Source organism: Pongo abelii, chromosome 3 (genome assembly GCF_028885655.2).
Source record: "Pongo abelii isolate AG06213 chromosome 3, NHGRI_mPonAbe1-v2.0_pri, whole genome shotgun sequence".
NCBI lineage: Eukaryota > Metazoa > Chordata > Mammalia > Primates > Hominidae > Pongo > Pongo abelii.
The window spans coordinates 195568902-195589509 of NC_071988.2; the positions used below are offsets into that span (position 1 = coordinate 195568902).

A 20608-nucleotide genomic window follows, 5' to 3' on the forward strand; every position below is an offset into this window, starting at 1 on the left:
TTGTTACATGAGCTTTTCAAAGCAAATTATTTTAGGATTTGTTTAGTTTAAGAATTCTGTGTGGACACTGTATATAATTTAGATTTTAGATTTACACTTACAAGATAAATTTTCGGTTATGGTTTATGTTTGTATTGGAAACAACTTTCACAACGTGTTTTTCCTTCATAGATATGGCAGTGTGGTGGCAAATTATTATTTGTTCCTTGTTCTCGTGTTGGACATATCTACCGTCTTGAGGGCTGGCAAGGAAATCCTCCGCCCATTTATGTTGGGTCTTCTCCAACTCTGAAGGTGAGTTTTTTGGATAAAAGGGGAGGATAGGGAACTAACATTTATGTACCACATGCTATAGTAGTTACTTAACAATTGTCAGCTTATTGAGTGGGCTCTTCAGCAGTCATGTTGATTCTCACCTTTAACTTAGCTAGACTTATTCACGAAATATCTTATTGTTCTTTAAGATTATTCAGCTGAAGCAGGAGGATTCCTTGAGCCCAGGAGTTCAAGGCTGCAGTGAGCTGTGATTGCACCACTGCATTCCCCCCCCGGATGACAGAACAAGACCCTATCTCTTAAAAAAAAAAAAAGATTTCACCCTATTTTTTAATTGACAAGTAAATATTGCATGTATCTTGTACAATATGATGTTTTGATATATGTATACATTGTGGGATGCCTAATCTGGCTATTTGGACATGTATTACATCACCTACTTGTTTTTGTGCTGACAACACTTAAAATTTGTTCTCAGCAATTTTCATATATGTAATATATTATAAATTGTGGTCACCATGTTGTATAATAGATCTCTTAAAACTATTCTTCCTAACAGAAGTTTTGTGTCGTTTGACCAAAATCAGCCCACTCCCCCCAGTCCTCACCTTCTGGTAACCACCATTTTACTCTCTGTTTACCTGTTTACACTCCACATGTAAGTAATATCATGCAGTGTTTGTCTTTCTGTGCCTGGCTTATTTCATTTAACATAATATTCTCCATGTTGTTGCAAGTGACAGGATTTTTGTATTATTTAAGGGTGCATAGTATTAATACCATCATGTATATATACCATATTTTCTTTACCCATTCATCTATTGATGGACATTTAGCTTGATTCCATATCTTGGCTATCGTGAATACTGCTGCAATGAACAGGAGTGTAGATACCTCTTTGATATACAGATTTTATGTCCTTTGGATATATACCTAGTAATGAGATTTCTAGATCAGATGATAGTTCTATTTTTAATATACTGAGGAACCTCCGTACTGTTTTCCCATAATGGCTGCACCATTTTGCATTCCCACCAACAGGTGGGAGGGGTATCTTGTGGTTTAATTTGCATTTCTCTGATAATTAATGATGTTGAGCATTTCTTCATATAACTGTTGGCTATTTGTGTGTCTTCTTTTGAGAAACATCTATTCAGGTCCTTTGCCCAATTTAATCAGGTTGTTTCCTTACTATTGATTTGTTTGAGTTCCTTCTATGTTATGGATATTAGCCCTTACCAGATGCATGGTTTGCAGATGTAGCCTCCCATTCCATAGATTGTCTACTTTGTTAATTGTTTCCTTTGCTTACAGAAGCTTCTTAGTTTGATATAATTCCATTTGTCTGTTTTTATTTTTGTTGCCTGTTCTTTTGGGGTTGTTACATCCAAAACCAGTGTCATGGAATTTTTTCTTTTAGAAGTGTTACAGTTTTAGTTCTTCACGTAAGTTTTTAATCCATTTTGAGTTGATTTTTATATATGGTGTGAGATGAAAGTCTAGTTTCATTCTTTTGCATATGGATATCTAGTTTTCCATTTATTGAAGAGACTATATTTTCCCTAATGTGTTCTCAGCATCTACCTTGAAAATCAATTGACCATAAATGTGTGGATTATTTCTGATCTCTCTGTTTTGTTCTTTTGGTCTATGTGTCTGTTTTTATGTGAGTACCATACTGTTTTGATTACTATAGCTTTGTAGTAGATTTTGAAATCAGGTAGTGTGATGCCTCCAGCTTTGTTCTTTTTGCTGAAGATTGCTTTAGCTATTCAAGGTCTTTTGTGGATCCATATGAATTTTAGGATGGATTTTTTTATTTCTGGGAAAAATGTCCTTGGAATTTAGATAGAGATTATATTGAATCTGTAGTTTGCTTTTATAATATGGCTACTTTAATAATATTAGTTCTTTGAATCCATGATCACAGGGTATCTTTCCATTTATTTTGTGTATTCTTTATTTCATCAGTGTTTTATAGTTTTCAGCATGTAGATTTTTCACCTCCTAAATATTTTATTGTTTGGCTTAGCTATTGTAAATGGGATTGTTTTCTTAGTTTGTTTAGCATATAGAAACACTACTGATTTTTCTATGTTGATTTTCCTGCAACTTTATTAGATTTGTTTATTAGTTCTAACAGCTTTTTAGTAGAGTCTCTTTAGGGTTTTGAATATATAAGATGATGTCATCTGCAGAGACAGTTTACTTCTTTTCTGATTTGGATGTCTTTTCTTTCTTTCTCTTGTCTAGTTGCTCTGGCTAAAACTTCCAGTAGTACGTTGAATAGAAATGGGGAGAGTGGGCATCCTTGTCTTGTTCTTAATTGTAGAGGAAGAGCTTTCAACTTTTCATCGAGTATAATGTTAGCTGTGGACTTGTCACGTATGGCCTTTATTGTGTTGAGGTACAATCCTCATGTAATTTGTTGAAGCTTTTTACATTGAATTTTGTCAAATGCCTTTTTCACATCTATTGAGATGATTATATGGTTTTTGTCCTTCATTCTGTTAATGTGGAGTATCACATTTACTGATTTGTGTATGTTGAATCATCCTTGCATCCCAGGGATAAATCCCACTTGGTCATTGTAAATGATCTTTTAATTATTTCTCTGTGTTTGATTGAAGTTAACTGAGCTTCTGTAAAACAATTATTTAGAATTGTTTATCCAGGTCTGCTACTGGGAGATTATTGTGATCTTCTAGTGGTATTACATCCTCTTCATTTTTCATGTTTCTTGTTGACTTACATTAATGCCTTTGCATTTTGTGGACCAGTCACCTCTTGAGGACTTTACAGGCTGGTTTCAATGTGGAAAGACTTTCCTCTATGGGGGAAGGAGGGTGTGAGGGTACTTGCTTGGTGGGATATAGCAGTTCTGGGACTACTGAGGATACCAGCTATGTATTCCCTGTGCAGATCAGCCCATCAAGGTCAGTGTTGGCAAAGATTCCAGTGCTCCTCAGTGGCTAATGCTGTAGATATCTATAGTGGCAGTGAGGCATGTTGGGGTCTTTGGGTATGGCTGCCAAGGTCATCCTGATTTTTCTCTCATTGCAGAAGATGAATGCCCCTTGGCACTGGTTCTGACTCATAGGCTCACTTGCAGCGGCAGTGGCACTTGTAGAGTGGCTGTGGAGCTGAGGACTGAAGCACAAGCATGAGTGGAGAGACTGTGGCTACAGGATCTGGGGCAGTTTAAAAACCCCAGGTCTTAGGGCACAGGTATTTCGCTACTGTATTGATAACAGAATGCGAGGTACCAGATGCTTGTGAGACAGCTGAAATAGCCAAGAATGAGAGTACAGATGTGCTCAGAATTAATGCAGCTCTAGGGACAGAGTGGTGCCTAGGTCTCTATGGCAGCTGAGCTGGTGCTTGGGACATAGGTACCTCTGCTGCCATGTTGGTAGCAGTATGTGAGGCCCAGATGCTTGTGAAGTAGCTTTTAGAGCCAAGAAAAGGAGCAGAAGCATGTGTAGAGTTAGAGCAGCTCTTGAGTTGGGATGGGTTCTAGCTCTCTGTTGCAGCTGATCCAGGGCCTGGAGATGGGGCATGCACAATAAAGGCGTGGCTCTGGGGCCTGGAGCATGAACGAACTATAGCAATGGTTCCAGTGTCGGGGCAGGCCCAGGGCAGCCACAGAGCCCGGGGCTGCAGTGTGGACACTAGCAGAGCAGCTGTGGCTTCAGGATCAGGGCTCACTGGGCCACGGGAGAATTGGCAGAGCAGCTTGCCCAAAGTAATCCAAGAGTAGCTGCTTCTTGGATGGTGGTGAATGTTCAGATGCATCTCCCTCTCTGGGGTTCCCCAGCAAAGGGGCTGTTGTTTACCTCAGTGGCAAGTGATGCCAGTGTCCTCTAGGGAGCAGGCCTCTGGAAACTATGGTAGTTCCTGCTGCATGACCGATAGCAATAGCATCTGCCTTTCTTCTTTGTTCCTGGCTATCTCCTTGTGCCTCAGGTATGTAGACCTCACAGGTGATCTTGTCCTATGTAGATATTCTTCGTTTCTTTTGCTCCATTGTGTTGCTGCAGATTCTTCAATGGGCCCTGGAGCTCTCTCTGGGCTGTTTGGGTTTGTGAATAGCTGTCTGTATTTGTTTTTTAGTTGGGATGGAATAAAGGCTGGTGTGTCCTACTTTGCCATCTTGGTGACCTCACCTTCCATTATATTCCATTCTGATTAAGATTCCTATATTGAATGTTCTCCATGAATACATTTCAAATAAACTCAAAAAAGTCTGACAGTGTGTAGGGAAATAGTTGAAGGGAAAAATACTAGCTTCTGTTATTCACACATGAGTAAAATATGGTTTGTTTTAATTTAGATAATCATGTTAGGAGTTTGCATAGTAAGCAAAATCAAATTTTTGAACAGTGCTTACAAAAAATTAATATCTCTTGTCCCTCAAAGATTGAAAAGTTAATGTGAATATGCTTTGTCCTGTTGCATTCTGCCTCCAAATTCTCCATCTCTGTCACATAAAATAGAGGAAAATTGGCCAGGCGCAGTGGCTCACGCCTGTAATCCCAGCACTTGGGGAGGCCGAGGCGGGCAGATCACGAGGTCAGGAGTTCGAGACCAGCCTGACCAACATGGTGAAACCCAGTCTGTACTAAAAATACAAAAATTAGCCGGGTGTGGTGGTGGGTGCCTGCAATCCCAGCTACTCGAGAGGCTGAAGCAGGAGAATCACTTAAACCCTGGAGGCAGAGGTTGCAGTGAGCCGAGATCTCGCTGCTGCCCTCCAGCCTGGGCAACAGAGGGAGACTTCATCTCAAAAAAACAAAAAAAAAGAGGAAAATCCCACTGACTCTTTTCATTGTGACATCCAAATTGTTCTACTGTAATAAATATTTTGCTGTGATTATTTAATAAAAATTTCATCTCCTATGCCATAAATATAGAACTAGGATTGATAATCTATATTTTACCAAAACTCATGAACCTGCAGAAAAACAAAACATTGGTTTTTAAAACATTTTGGAAATGTTAAAAAATATTTTTTGAATAAATAAAATGTATTTAACTTAAACTGAACAGGACTGTTTTAGTGGGATGAGCATCCTCCCAGGCTTCTTTCCCAGTCACACATTTATTAGGAAATAAATCATAGTTCTAGTTCCTTCTATTGATTCTCACCATTCCATGGAGTGTAAGTTCTCTCTCTCAGCTTCCTAAAATGAGATAATGTCATAGTTGCCGTATTCCAAGAGAATGACAGTTTCTAGCTGGGGAGGACAGATTTAGAAGTAGTGTAGTGGTGAATGATGATCTGGTGGTTATCCAGCCATGTTGGGGTCTCCCAGTTCTTTGACATTTCATCCCAGACTAGTGACACTTAGGGGTGGCATTTATTTATGAAACAAACCAAGGAAGCTTCATGTAGAAATCCAGATGTCCCACTGCTTGGAGGACAAAGACCTCTATGCCTGGCAAAACAAACTTTGAGGTTTATTTGGTTGGGCTGCTTTCATAAGTTCTAAGAGGCATGCAACTCTGATGCCCCTCATTTTCTGGAACGCTTAACCAAGTCAAGTTTATTGTTGGCTGTAGACACAACTTGGGACAGTTCATAAAAGGGGAATAGGTAATAAGCAGACAGCTAAGCTTTCAGAACCAGAACATCCTTCTCATTGACCAAATGAAACCCCAGCTACAACAGGGGATGAGATTTAAATGTCTGTGATAAAACAAAAATAGTACCAAATTAACACCAGGCATGATTGACATTGCAGGAAATTCCCCTTGGAGTTGGACTCACAATCACGAAGAATTGGTGAAAAGCCAAATTGACTCAAAAAAGTCTATTCTGAAAGAAAAACTAAAAGAGCTGAGAGGTGGCTATTTATCCACTCTAAAAATTAGCTGAATATACCATACAAACTACCCAGTAAGTGTGAATTTAGCATACACTTAAGTGAGTACCCAGCATATGCCAGGCGCTTTCTTTTCTCCAGTTTTGACAGCATCTGCTTGAGCCATCAGGGGGCCAAGTAGAGAGGTCTGTTTCTCCAGCTCATTTGTCTCCTCTGAGCCTCAAACCATCTAGAATTATCCTCTTTGATGTCCTTTAGATCTTCCACTCAACAGAAGTCAAAACTGACCTTTAACTTTTCCTCAAAAGTGATTCCTTCCACTGTGTTCTCTATTTTCCCGTGAATGAAACTTAGGGGGCATGTAGAGTTGTTCCTTGTCCCTCCCTCTTACCAAGCCCTGGTGATTCTGCCTCACACATAGCTCTTCAATCCATCCCTTTCTATACTTAGTGCAGCCCCTCAAATCTCTCCCATGAATAGTAAATAGCCTCCTACTTGGCTCTTTGCCATCAAGTTCAACCCCGTTCAGTCTACCCTCCACTCACTACCAGTGTCATTCATCTGAAAATTAAATCTGATGTCACTTACCTGTTTAAAACATTTTTATGGTTGTCATCTCAAGGGTAAAATTCAAAGTTCTTTTAAAAATAATAATAATAGCTAACATATGGTAAGTACTTACAGTGTACCAGGCATAAATCTAAATCCTTTATATAGATTAACTTCTTAATTTTCACAACACGCTATGAGGTAAGGACTATATCCTCATCTAATTTTTTTTGTTTGTTGTTGTTTTTTTTTGAGATGGAGTTTCACTCTTGTTGCCCAGGCTAGAGTGCAATGGTGTGGTCTCAGTTCACTGCAACCTCTGTCTCCGGGATTCAAGAGATTCTCCTGCCTCAGCCTTCCAAGTAGCTGGGATTATAGGTGCGCACCACCACACCTGGCTAATTTTCGTATTTTTAGTAGAGACAGGGTTTCACCATGTTGGTCAGGCTGGTCTCGAACTCTGCCTCCCAAAGTGCTGAGATTACAGGTGTGAGCCACCACACCCGGCCTATATCCTCATCTTAAAATGAAGAAACTGAAGCAAGTTTTCTCTCAGTGAATACTGCATTCCAGTTTTTGTAAACTACTTGCTATACTGCAATACACCATGATTTATCATACTGCATTTGCTTTTCTCTTTGCCCTGAATACCATTCCCACCTAATTAACCTCTCCTTCGAGATGGGGCAACACAGTGCCACTCTGGCCCTGTCCATCCCAGAAAACTAATTGCTTCTTCTTTTTGTTGCCATAATCTTACACGTGTATGCATAACTCTTCAGGTTTGTTCATGTCTGGAGTACATGTACTATGTCTAATTTCGTATGGATTTGCAAAGATTCAGAATGTTTAGTGGTATATTAGTCTGTTTTCACACTGCTATAAAGATATGCTTGAGACTGGGTAATTTATAAAGAAAAGAGGTTTAATTGGTTCACAGTTCTGCAGGCTGTACAGGAAGCTTGGCAGCTTCTGCTTCTAAGAAAGCTCAGGAAGCTTCCAATTATAGTGGAAGGCAAAGGGGGAATGAGGCGTCTCACCTGGTGGGAGCAGGAGCAGGAAAGAGAAGCAGGAAGGTGCTGCACACTTCTCACCAACCAGATGTCACGAGGACTCACAGTCACAAGGACAGTATAGGCATGGGGGTGGGGGGTGGGCTGGTGCTAAATCATTCATGGAGGATCCACCCCCATGAACCAGTCACCGTCCACCAGGCCCCACCTCCAACACTGGGGATTATAATTGATCCTGAAATTCGGGTAGGGGCACAGATCCAAACCATATCAAGTGGTAATATCGTATGTTCTTTTATCATGCTGCTTATAACAGCTTTTTTTAAACCCATGGGCTTTTGCGACAACATTGCATTTAGGGGCATGTTCACCCTTTGATAGTTATCTTGTTGCCTAGAAAACATTTCATCTGAACACTAGGTATTTCTTTTTGGAATGTAAAACATGGGTCAGCCACATGGCTGACAGGCCAAATCCAACCCTTTTTAGTAAATCAAGTTGTATTAGAAGATAGCCACACTCATTTGTTTGTGTGTTGTCTATGGTTCCTTTCACACTACAATAGCAGCGTCGAACAGTTGCCACAGATAATGTGTCGCTCAAAAAGCCCAACATACTTACTATCTGGCCCTTCATAGAGAATATTTGCTGACGCATGATGTAGAAGATTAAGGGATTGAGTATTATTTTAGTTCACTTAGTGTTGCTACAACAGAACACCTGAGGCTCGGTAATTTATCAAGAAAAGAGGTTTATTTATTCACGATTCCGGTGGTGTGAAAATTCAGGCTTGGGCAGCTACAGCTGGTGAGGGCCTCATGCTGCTTCAACTCGTGATGGGAAGCAGAAGGGGAATGCACATGTGCAAAGAGATCATCACATGGCGAGAGAGGAAGCAAGAGAGAGACCAACGAAGCCAGACTCTTTAACAACCTACTCTCATGGGAACGAATCCACTTCTGTGAGAGCAAGAACTCACCCCCTCACCTCCATAGGAGGCCATTAATGTATTAACAACCCAAACTCCTCCCAGTAGGCCCTGCCTCCCAGCATTGCCACATTGGGCATCAAATTTCAACATGAATGTTGTTAGAGACAAACCACATGCAAATCACTGCAAGTGTGTACCAGTTTGGTCACATATATTCATGCAAGCATTCATTCATCAATTAAAGCTTTAAAAGCTAGATATTTGTCAGCTATCACAGTGTCAGCATATTTTATTGCTCTATAGCTGCTTTTTCTTAAAGTGAACCAACTGGGGTCGGGGGCAGTGGCTCACGCCTGTAATATCAGCACTTTGGGAGGCCGAGGCAGGCAGATTGCTTGAGGTCAAGAGTTCAAGACCAGTCTGGCCAACATGGTGAAACCCCATCCCTACTAAAAGTAGAGAAATTAGCCAGGTGTGGTGGCGGGCACCTGTAATACCAGCTACTCAGGAGGCTGAGGCAGGAGAATCGCTTGAACCCAGGAGGCAGAGGTTGCAGTGAGCGGAGATTGCGTCATTGCACTCCATCCTTGGTGACAGAGTGAGACTCCATCTCAAAAAAAATATATATTTTTTAAATTAAAAAAAGGAACCAACTGGGGAAAATACCCAGTCCATTTGGGGTTATAGTAAAATGGTTCTATTATAGTTATAACAGGATCAATAAAATCACCTGCAAAAATGTGTTTTATTAAACAGAGCTTTTGTTTCTCATGATGGTTTCTGAAATGAGATTTTTTTTTTCCCTACACTTACCAACAGAATGATTCTAATAGAAAGAGATTGTAGGCCAGGCACAGTGGCTCACACATGTAATTCCAACACTTTGGGAGGCTGAGGTGGGAGGATCTCTTGAGGCCAGGAGTTTGAGACCAGCCTGGGCAACAGAATGAGACTCCATCTATACAAAAAAATAACAAAAATTAGCCAGGTATGGTGGCATGTACCTATAGTCCTAGCTACTCGGGAAGCTGAGGTGAGAGGATCGCTTGAACCCAGGAAGTTGAAGCTGCAATGAGCCAAGATTGCACCACTGCACCCTAGCCTGAATGACAGAGCAAGACCCCATCACAAAAAAAAAAAAAAAAGAAAAGAAAAAGAAAGAAAAGAAAGAGATTATTATAGGGAAAGAAGTACAGTGTCCAGCCAGGCTCTCATAAACTCTCTCTGAGATTCAACTTACTCTTCCGTTAGCAGAATAGAATACTTATCTCAGCATATATGATCTTCCAGCTCAGGGATATCAGGTTTTGTACAATACTTTTTACTTAAATATACATGATATTTTTAATCCTTGGCAGATGACATATTAGAGTCACTAACTTGCATTTGTTGTTTAATTAAATGCCAGGTCCTGTTGAAATGAATTTGTGATGTGTAGGCCATATTTCATGTGTCTAATATAGGCTGTTTATGATATGACATTTGTATTTTTATAACGACATATATATATATATATATTTTTTTTTACAGAATTATGTTAGAGTTGTGGAGGTTTGGTGGGATGAATATAAAGACTACTTCTATGCTAGTCGTCCTGAATCGCAGGCATTACCATATGGGGATATATCGGAGCTGAAAAAATTTCGAGAAGATCACAACTGCAAAAGTTTTAAGTGGTTCATGGAAGAAATAGCTTATGATATCACCTCACACTACCCTTTGCCACCCAAAAATGTTGACTGGGGAGAAGTAAGTAGTCACATCTCAAAGTGTGTGTATTTGTAGACTGATTTTGGGAGAAGGCAGAGAAAGGTGGAAATATGTGAGTAAGAGAGAAGTATTCTTGGGGAAAAGTTAGGGTAACAACTGTCTGATAGCATCTACCACCTTTCCACTAAACAGCTACAGCTGCCAGACTAGCTTGCCACCATGCTGTCTCCTGGCAGCCTTTGCACATTGGCCCCCTAGCCTGCAACACGTCCACTCTTCACTCCAGCTCCTGGCGCCTCCATGCCCCTTACTCCAACTCCCTTCCTTAACTAATTCCAGTTTATCTTACTGCTCTCAACTTAGAGATCACCAATACTGAAAAGCCCTTCTTACTATTCCCCACTTCATCAAAAAGATGCAGTTCTATGCTCTTTCCAGGGGTTCTCACAACACCCAAAATCACCTATCTCCCAACCAGTCTGAGTGCTTCAGGACCTTGATCACTTGTGTCCAGGTGGACTGATGCAGGGACCCATATACAGTAGACACTCCAACAATGCTTTTCAAATGAATTAAAAATAATTAAAATCAGACAAAGGCACTTTGACAATCAGACATTGTCATTTCTTTGTTTATCCAAACTTGTCTTCAGACTCACTTCTGATTGCTCCCCTCAGCCCCGCTGTATGCCTCACAGGTACACTAAACCGGCCATGAACGTTCAAGTCTACATCCCTCTGCTTAATTATGTTCAGCAAATATTGGTTGAGGGCCTACTATGTGCCAGTCACTCTTCTAGACAGAAAACAAGAGAAGCAAAGTCCTTTGTCTCAGGGAACTGGCATGCTACCTGGGGAGAGAGACCAAAAAAGTCTGAGAAAACAAAAATGATAATGACATATGGTGATAAATGTAAATGACACATAATACTGTCAAGAGGACTTAAGGACAGGGTAAGGAAAGCCTCTCTGAGGAGGTGACATTCGCTCTCAGATCTGAATGATAAAGAATCAGCCAATCAGAGAGTGGAGATGAAGGGAAGCAGACCAACTGCAGAAGCATAGTTCATCTGGGAGTGGATTCCTTATGGGTTGGTGTGTGAAGGGATAGGGGCCAGAATGACATTGAGGTTGTTCTGAATAGCTGATTAGGTGGCTGCTGAGATTGGGAAGATAGTAGGGGAGTGAATGGAGGGGGCAAGGCTTCTGTTGGTGTTCTGGGCATGTGAAGTACCTGCTAGGCGTCCAGGTAGAGCCGTTAAGGCCTACTGATCACAGATTGTAGGTTGTATGATGCCAAAGTCCAGAAGAGAGGCCACTCTGGAGATGTGCATTTGGGGCCATCAGCAGGTAGATCATTTCATGGGACTGAATGAGGTCACCGAGGGAGAAAATACAGATAGAGAAGAGAAGACTAGACCCATCCCTCAGAAACGCCAGCATTTAGAGTTCAGGAATAGAAGGAAAAACCAACAGAGGACACTCCTGCTACTCTCTCTGTACTTCTTGCTTTAATATACTTTTTCCCTATACTCTTATTTTACCTGTCCTATTACAGCAAATTATGTTTAACTCCCAACTAGACCATAAGCCCTTCAACACACAAATCTCTCTCTGAGGGCCCAGACAGGTATATCCAACTGCATGCTTAACTTCAGGACTTGAATGTGTAACAGGCATTTCAAACTCGACATAACCTAAATTGAACTTCCTATCTCCTCCCACCAACCCATCTTTGCTGATTTCTCGGTCAAAAACTTTGGAGTCTTCCATGAATCCTGTCTTTGTCTCGCACTTCATATCTAGTTCCAGAATCTGATCCCTTCTTGCCTGGTCTAAGCCACCATTATTTCTCACTGAGACTAACGTGTTGACTGTCCTACGGCCTGTTTCAAGTACAGCAGTCAGAGTGACTGTTTTAAAATGAAGGCAAATCATGTCCTTCTTCTGCTAGAAACCCTGCACCTTCACCCCAGAGTGAAGACAAAGTCTTTTCTGGTGGTCTCCAAGATCCACAACATCTGTCCCCATTCCTCTCTGGCCTCACCTGCTACTGCTCTCCCCACTGCACTCCAGCCCCATGTCCTTACTGGTCCTCAGACTCCCTCCAGGCATATGCCTGCCTGTGCTGTTCCCTCTGCCAGGAATGCTTCCCTGCAGATACACGCATGCGTGGCCAGCTCTCACACCTCCTTCAAGTCTGCTGACCTACCACCTCTCAGTGAGGTCCACCTTGTTACTTCCCAACGCCCTAGCTCCCACCCTAACTTCCTCTTCTTTTCCTTTTTTTCACCACACTTACCACCTTTTGCCATAACAGACAAATTGTCTACTATGTTTTTTAACTTATATTCTGTCTTTTTTCCCTTACATTCCCAGAGTGAATGGAGACAGGGGCCCATATTCGCTGTGGCATGCCCATTACTGGGGTAGGGGTCTTTATTTTGTTCACTAGTGTTTCAGAGCCTACAACATGCCTGGCACACATCAGGTACTTAATATTTGATGATTGAATAAATACATGAATGAATGAATGGAATTTTCTGTCCTCCTTTTACTGTCTCACTCCCAAATATATCTTCAGTTTAACCTCTTCCCATTCTGACATCTGCACTTTATACTTCATTTCTCGGCATTTCCTTAACATTCCAGGGTAAACCCCTACCTGTTTTAAAGGTGTCTCTTGGGGCAGTCTTCGGAGCTCCTCCAGGCAGGGTGAGCAGCTCTTCCTCTGCACATTCACACCTCTGTCCTGACTGGCCCACTACCCCTCTGTCTCTCTACAGGCGGTGAGGACCATGACTTGCTCTTCTTCATATCCTCAAAACCTCTTATCATTATAGGTACACAGTCCGTATTTGCTGACTGAATGCAAGAATAAAACATTTTATCCAAATAGTATAGTGATTTATAATTCAGAGAAATATATATTTTTTCCAAAAAATATATTTTCCAAAAATAGTTATTTTCATACAAAATGTACATTCCAAAGATGGAAACCTGTGTTTGCTTTTCATCTACGTTTATAGAGAAAAGCCTCACTGCCTGTCCATGCGCCATGCATGACCTATGCACCCTAGACCCCTACAGGCAGCTACCACAAGTGCTGCACAGCCATCTGGGAGAGGTCCCTTACAAATCCAGTCTGTTCTAGATATCTAGGGCCAGGCCAGTGTTTATTACCACTGTGGTTAGGTAGCTTTCCTCTATTTGCTTCTCATTCACATGAATTACTGTGATTCTGAAATTGCAATTAATGGTAACTTTTTTTTTCTCTGTGGTATTTTATGGAAATGTATAGTCCTTTGCTCTTAGAGAAAGAACCCATTCCAGTGTTGACTTCAAGACCATAAGTTATTTCAAAACTATGTAAAGATTGACAGTCCAGTAATTACCTGTCACTACACATACCCAGATTTTCCCTGTAAACTGTAATATTTAACATGAAATATTAAATTCTGATGCCAGAGTTCATCAAAAACTAAACTGTTGCCTGCTTTTTGCGTCTTTGTTCATTTTTTTAGATCAGAGGCTTTGAAACTGCTTACTGCATTGATAGCATGGGAAAAACAAATGGAGGCTTTGTTGAACTAGGACCCTGCCACAGGATGGGAGGGAATCAGGTAAACCACCTTACTTTTGTGTTTAAGTTGTTCCGTATTAAGGGCCATCAGGTTTATTGATCACAGAGTGATCTTTGTACTTTGGTTTTCGATTTGGCAATTTTGTTTGTTTTGATAAAGTGAAACATTCTGTAAAAAAAATTGACAGTGTTAAAACATTCACTTAAATGATGGAAATAATAGCAGTATTGGTTTTCACATAAGCAGTGAGAATCTAGAATTAATATCTAATATAAGAGATTAAAATATATTCCTGTGGGAGTATATATTTGTCACTACCATAACTATGTAAGCCTAGCTCCCTAACAATTTTTTGCAAGTATTGCTCACTAATCCTCATCTTTTTGGAAATAGAGTGTTACTGCCAGTAATGTATATTTCACTAATATATATTCTCTTACTTATGTGGGTATGGTTTTGCTTTTTCATTTTCTCACATTGTTGGTACATAATAAATTTGTGTTAGTGACCCATTTGGTATCTTAGAGACTAAAGAACTTAATGATTTCAGTGTTAATAAGGAACTTCACTAACATCAAAATAAATATAATTTGTCTGTGGACTTACAGTTCTAAACAGAAAAATTATGGAAAAATAAGTTAGTCATTCAATTTAATTATAGGAGTTAAGTTTCTTTCTTTTCAAATGCACATCAGCAGGGAAGGTGCCTCTGTTACTTAATTCTCTCTTTTCCTTTTACAGCTTTTCAGAATCAATGAAGCAAATCAACTCATGCAGTATGACCAGTGTTTGACAAAGGGGGCTGATGGATCAAAAGTTATGATTACACACTGTAATCTAAATGAATTTAAGGAATGGCAGTACTTCAAGGTATTCTGCATTTTAACTTCTGAAATATTATATGCTATTTCATTTTCAATAACATCTAGCATGTGGGATTTAGATAAATAAATCTTAAAACCTGCATTCAAATTCACTTGCATTTTCCTCTCATTTAGTCCCTTGCATAGGTTTTCCTGAGCACTGGATGACTCATTGTTCTATAATGAGGCATCACTTTTGTTCTCTCGTACAATATTGTCATGTAATGAGGCCACGATGATGTCTATAAAGAGCACTGCTAATTTTAGTAATACAAGAAAGTCAGTGTTCTATGAGGCAGTCATCATCATTGCTCTCATCAAAATCTGATTTTTGAAATCTAAATGAATCATTCATTAAAGTAAAATATATTTAAATATATTTATACTATTAAAAAATTTGGTTAATATTTGATATTGTCCAGCAGGTGGAGATAGAGACAAACAAATAAAACTTGAAATCTAGGCTTTCATAATGTCTTTATCATTGTTGTGTGCTAAATACAGTGGGATAAATGTAGCTAGTTGCTTGCTTTAATGGTCAAATTTAGTTATTCACGTGACACTACTGGGGTAGCTTTGTGTTTCAGCTGTGAGTATTTAAAGCTCTGTGGCAAGTTGAGGATTACATCATATTAATAGATTTATGTATAGTTTTCAAATTCTAGATTTGGCTAACATAAATCAATTTATTATGAAACAAAAAGTGGGGAAAGCTGCCTCACACTCAAAAAATCTGTCAACCCTCCATTTTATTTACTCACCTAGTATTTGTTATCATATCCCATCTGTCATGCAAGCAAGGACTTGTTTGCTATGTAATAATGATATGACCTAGCTTAACATTCCCTGTTACTGTCATTTACAGATAATTTCCAAGAAGTGATAAGCATGTATCAATTGATGATTTTGTTTCTTATAACAACTTAGGAAGGAGAAGAATAGCATAAACCTTAAAGAGTGGAGCATTTATTTTCACAAAGAAAAAGGAAATATAATAGCAATAAATAGTAGGGGTCAGTGAGAACAATATTAGCAAAATAGTAAAAGAAGGCTAACACACCAGAAACTACATCAAGAAGTAATTGACCAAAAAATGACACATAACATGTTTTAGGTATTTTAAAGACGCAGCACTGAATATACATTTGTGTGTTATATATTACTGAACATTCACTTGGGGGCCAATAATATGTTAGACTGTAGGGGAATTCAAAAATATAGCTAAAGCATGCTATTATATAATGGCAGAGAAGAAAGAAATGCAAAAATAGAGATAAGCAAAATGCCATAGGACAGAAAAGAGTGATTCATGGGAGGAATTACTGCTGAGGAGTTTCATAGAGGAAGTGTCATTGCACAAGTCCTGAAGTGTAAAAAGGCTTTCCATGGGAAGTAAATAAGAAAGACTGGATGAGCAAAGACGTGGCATGAAAACATGTAGAAAATTCAAAGAATTGTATTTCATTTGGTATCCCTCAATAAGCTTTGGAGGAAAGAGCACCGAACTTCATTTTTTAAGTTTTGGAGAGGGATCGACCTTATTTGAGGAAGGTAGTGATGGAAAACAGTGGCTACTTTTAGGAAAATAATTCTGGAAATGTGAGTTATGGACTGATGAAGCAACGAGATCAGCTTGAGCAGCAGTTCTCAAACTTTCTGTCCTCTGGATTCCCTTTACACTCTTAAAAATTATTGAGCTCCCCCACCCCTAAATTGCTTTTGTTTTTATAGGTTATCACTAACAGTATTTCCAGAACTGGAAATTGTCTGAGAAATTTGTAAAGTTTTTATATATTAATTCATCTAAAAGTAATAATAATATACCTATTAAACATTAATATAAATGACATTTTTAATGAAAAATAACTATGTTTACCCACAAAAAATAGTGAGAAGAATGGAATTCTGTATTTTTACAAATCTCTTTAATGTCTGGTTTAATAGAAGAAGACAGCTGGATTCTCATGCTCCTGCTTCATTTGGTCTGATCTGAAATGTTGTTTTCATTCAAGTATATGAGGAAAACCCAGCCCCACACAAGCATACAGTTTGTAAAGAGAGGCAGTAATTTAATAGCCTTTCATATAACTGTGGCTGTTTTTTTATTGTACACCACAACTTAATAAGTGGTAGTTTCTTAAAAGCTATTTCCAGTGTAGACTGATATCCTTGAGCATTGTACCTCATTATATGGAAGTACTTGATACGTACTTCCCACTTCATCTCATAGAATTTTTTTTAAGTATACTGAGGGGTCAAGACTGAATAAAATTAATGTTTTGCTCCGTCATCAGTGACATCCTTAAGTGAAACCGGCATTTACTTTTTAACTGTGTGTGGCCATGAACAATACAACTACAGGTACTAGCATAGTTTGATTCATGCTAAGGCACCGTCAGTTTTACTCACCATTGCTTTTGCACTATCAGTATAAATGTTGCTAAAGTGAAAAGGCAATGGTGTCTTTGTATTATTATGAAAATAGTTTCGGCCTTACAGACCCAATCCTGGATAGTCTGAGGACCAGACTTTGAGAAGCTCTGAGCTATATTGAAGAAACCTACAGCATACAGTGAGGGCCAAACCAGGGCATCTGCAGTGGCGATGGGAAGGAATATAACCAGAGACATTGCACATATCCATCCTTAGTGACTGGCATGTGAGTGAATGAGGGAAAGTGCAGTATTTCCTAAGGACTAGCCTAGAGCGGTGGGATTGTCATTAGCCAGGATAGGAACAAGAGACATAGATTTGGAGGGGCAGATAATGAATTTAGGTTTGTATACAGTGAATGTGAGATACCAGCAGTATATTGTGACTTAACAATGAAAGATCTTAGGACTTAGAAAACTGACAGTCAAGAGAAATCCAGACAACTGACAATCAAGAGAAATCCAAAGTCTGAGGTGTGGTTGATAAGCTTTTCCATTTGCTTAAAGTGTCTCCTCATGAAAGCCAAGTGATGATTTCTGATGTCAGTGATATCAAGGGTCCAAATTTGAAACTTTTTTCTTACTGTGTTTTCCAGAACCTGCACAGATTTACTCATATTCCTTCAGGAAAGTGCTTAGATCGCTCAGAGGTCCTGCATCAAGTATTCATCTCCAATTGTGACTCCAGTAAAACGACTCAAAAATGGGAAATGAATAACATCCATAGTGTTTAGAAAGAATAAAATAAACCAATAACCTACCTACTGACAAGTAAATTTATACAGGACTGAAAACCGCCTGAAACCTGCTGCAACTATTGTTATTAACTCTGTATAGCTCCAAACCTGGAACCTCCTGATCAGTTTGAAGGACATTGATAAACTGTGATTTTACAATAACATTATCATCTGCAGTTACTGTTTACAAGACTGCTTTTACCTTAAACTTTGTAGATGTTTACATCTTTTTGTTGTGTTTTAAGATGATGTTGGTAATTTGTGCCTTTAGCTCTGTTTTATTAGACAGAGTTAAAGCATGTTGTCTTCTTTGGGATTACACTCAGGGGTCTGAAAGGCAGTTTGATTTTTATTTTTAACACACTTGAAAAAAGGTTGGAGTAGCCAGACTTTCATATATAACTTGGTGATTATCAACCTGTTGTGTCTTTATTTAATTTTACATCTTTTTGAAGCACTGCCACAGGTTATTAGCCAAGGTGGCCTTCCTTCACAGTCATGCTGCTTTTTTGAAAGGTGAATTTCAACACATTTAGTGCCTCTTTCATTTCTCAGTATATATTTCAAGAGCTTGTGATGAAATTTATAGGATGGTAATGATGGACTTGTCACCTGTATGGGGAATACTTTTACTACTCAGAAATGAATTTATGTGCTGCCATTTGCTATAAAGTTGAACTTTGTATGGCTTGAAAAAGAAATGACAATATGGAACATCCCAAGGCTGTCCCATAGGGTTGGAAGTTGTGTAGCATTCACTCCCTTACCTACTGGCATTCCCAGTGCCCTCTGTCCATACCTACTTCTAGAATTGCAAACGAGTCTTCCAACTAGAGAAAAATTGTCCACTGACATTTGGGATTTACTTTTCTCCAATACCTGCCACTATAGAAAACTATTTTCAGTTGTTATTGTTATCCCTTGAAAGCGAGGGTGACAAAAACAACAAAACACCGTTATAAACACATCTAAGGTTCATTCTGAGGTAGGACTTTCCAAGCCCTTGTTAGATTAGGCCTTATAAAACTTGTGTGCATTGTAACCTAAGCTGTGCCACCTGTGAAGCCAAGAGTGAAATGATGTTTCATTTAAATTTTCATCCAAATGACATTATCTGCACGTTTTTAAAATTTAAAAACAAAGGACTATTGAAAAACACAGTTTATTAACAAATGTGAACTACTTTCTGTTACATTAGGTGTTCCCTAGTGTTTCTTAATTTCTTTTTAGGAAGTGTATTTTTATTAGTATTTTTCCGGTAAACAGAAGATTTGTTTGGATTTAAACATTTACTAAAACAGTACCTATTAGGAAAACCAAATATTGCAAATGGTCAATTCGATTTTAATTTCTCAAAAGACACTCTGTTATCCAGAAGATTAAAATGCCTACATTGAGTGCTTAAAAAAAAAAAAAAAAAACTGTGATGATGTGAGCAGAATGGCAAGTAAGTTTAGCATTTTTGATCCTGTAATCATGGTATCATTACAATGAAAGGAATTCACAAACTACTGCCAGAGGAAGTTTGTTTTTTAATTTAAGAGGGAAATATAACCTATAAATTTGTTTCTTCCAAGCTTAGCTCTTAAATTTGGAGAGTCAAAGTTAAACATCCTCAACAGAGTTTTATTTATAATTTTGAATTGTCAATTTGTATTTTGCTACTGATCTGTGATCAGCCATTTAAACTTTCATCTCTAGGGATGTTTAACATTGATAATTGCAAAATAAACCAACTATAAAAAAAGAAACTAAGAGAGAATTGGTACTTTAATTACTTGTGTGTTTGCAAATAGGCTCCATTTTCCATGTTGAATAGATTATAACCTTATTAACTATGCATAGGCCTAAGAAAGGTGGCAATGAACTGTGCATGTAAATTTTAAATGGGTACTTTGTGCAATTCGTTAAAAGAAGATACTCTATGAATATGATTCTATATATTGAAATCAGAAAACCTACCAAACAAAAACATCAGAAGCTGCTGCCATAATGACTATTTTCTACTGTAGGCTGCTTTGGAAATAATTCCCATATCCTTGCTTTGTAAGTTGGTAATATCACTATGCATTTCTACACATTTTATAAATTTGATTTATGCAGATTTTGATACACTGTATGTTTCTGTAGAAATTGTATAAATATTCAGAATTTTATTAGGATAAATTTGAGAAACTTATGTATATCTTAATTCTGGGTTGCTTGTTTTTTAGGTGACAAAAAATAAAATATTGTATTTTAATTCATGGGTTTTTTTTGGTGCTTGTAATCATTTCAAATCTAAACACTGCACATTTGAAAGAATTACTTGATTTTACTATTTACAAGACACACTTAATACCTAAAATATTATAGCCCATAGTTATTAGTTGAGTATGTGCTTGAGTGTTGCTTAGCATTCTGTTACACATGCTCAGAATACTCAGAGCTTATATATCTGTTGGAAGGAAACAAAGGTTTATTTTTACCTGTTTGCCTATGTATACCAATTTTTTAAGTTTATACTTTTTTAATTAGAAAAAATTACCCCAGCAACGTATATCCTTCTTGGCAGTATATGCTACTATAAAATTGCCTATTAGAAGCAAAAACGCCTTTAAATCAAATTTGTTTACAACCTGACAGATCAGGTTAAGTGGAGAAAAATGAAGACAAGGGAAGCCTACCACAATGAAATTAGAAATAGTCC

The 20608-nt window shown here is 38.5% G+C and overlaps 1 protein-coding gene across 2 annotated transcripts in view; it reads left to right on the top strand.

Annotated features, from left to right (window-relative positions):
• GALNT7 (polypeptide N-acetylgalactosaminyltransferase 7) overlaps positions 1-20165 on the top strand; it is a 149328-nt gene extending 129163 nt beyond the window's left edge. The window contains exons 8-12 of one of the 2 annotated variants that reach the window (XM_009240459.4): positions 172-294; positions 10125-10343; positions 13828-13926; positions 14629-14757; positions 17779-20165. In XM_009240459.4, the coding sequence (XP_009238734.1) occupies positions 172-294; positions 10125-10343; positions 13828-13926; positions 14629-14757; positions 17779-17916 (708 nt within the window). In that variant the 3' untranslated portion in view covers positions 17917-20165. 2 annotated transcript variants of the gene reach the window in all.
• Positions 20166-20608: the final 443 nt, after the last annotated feature.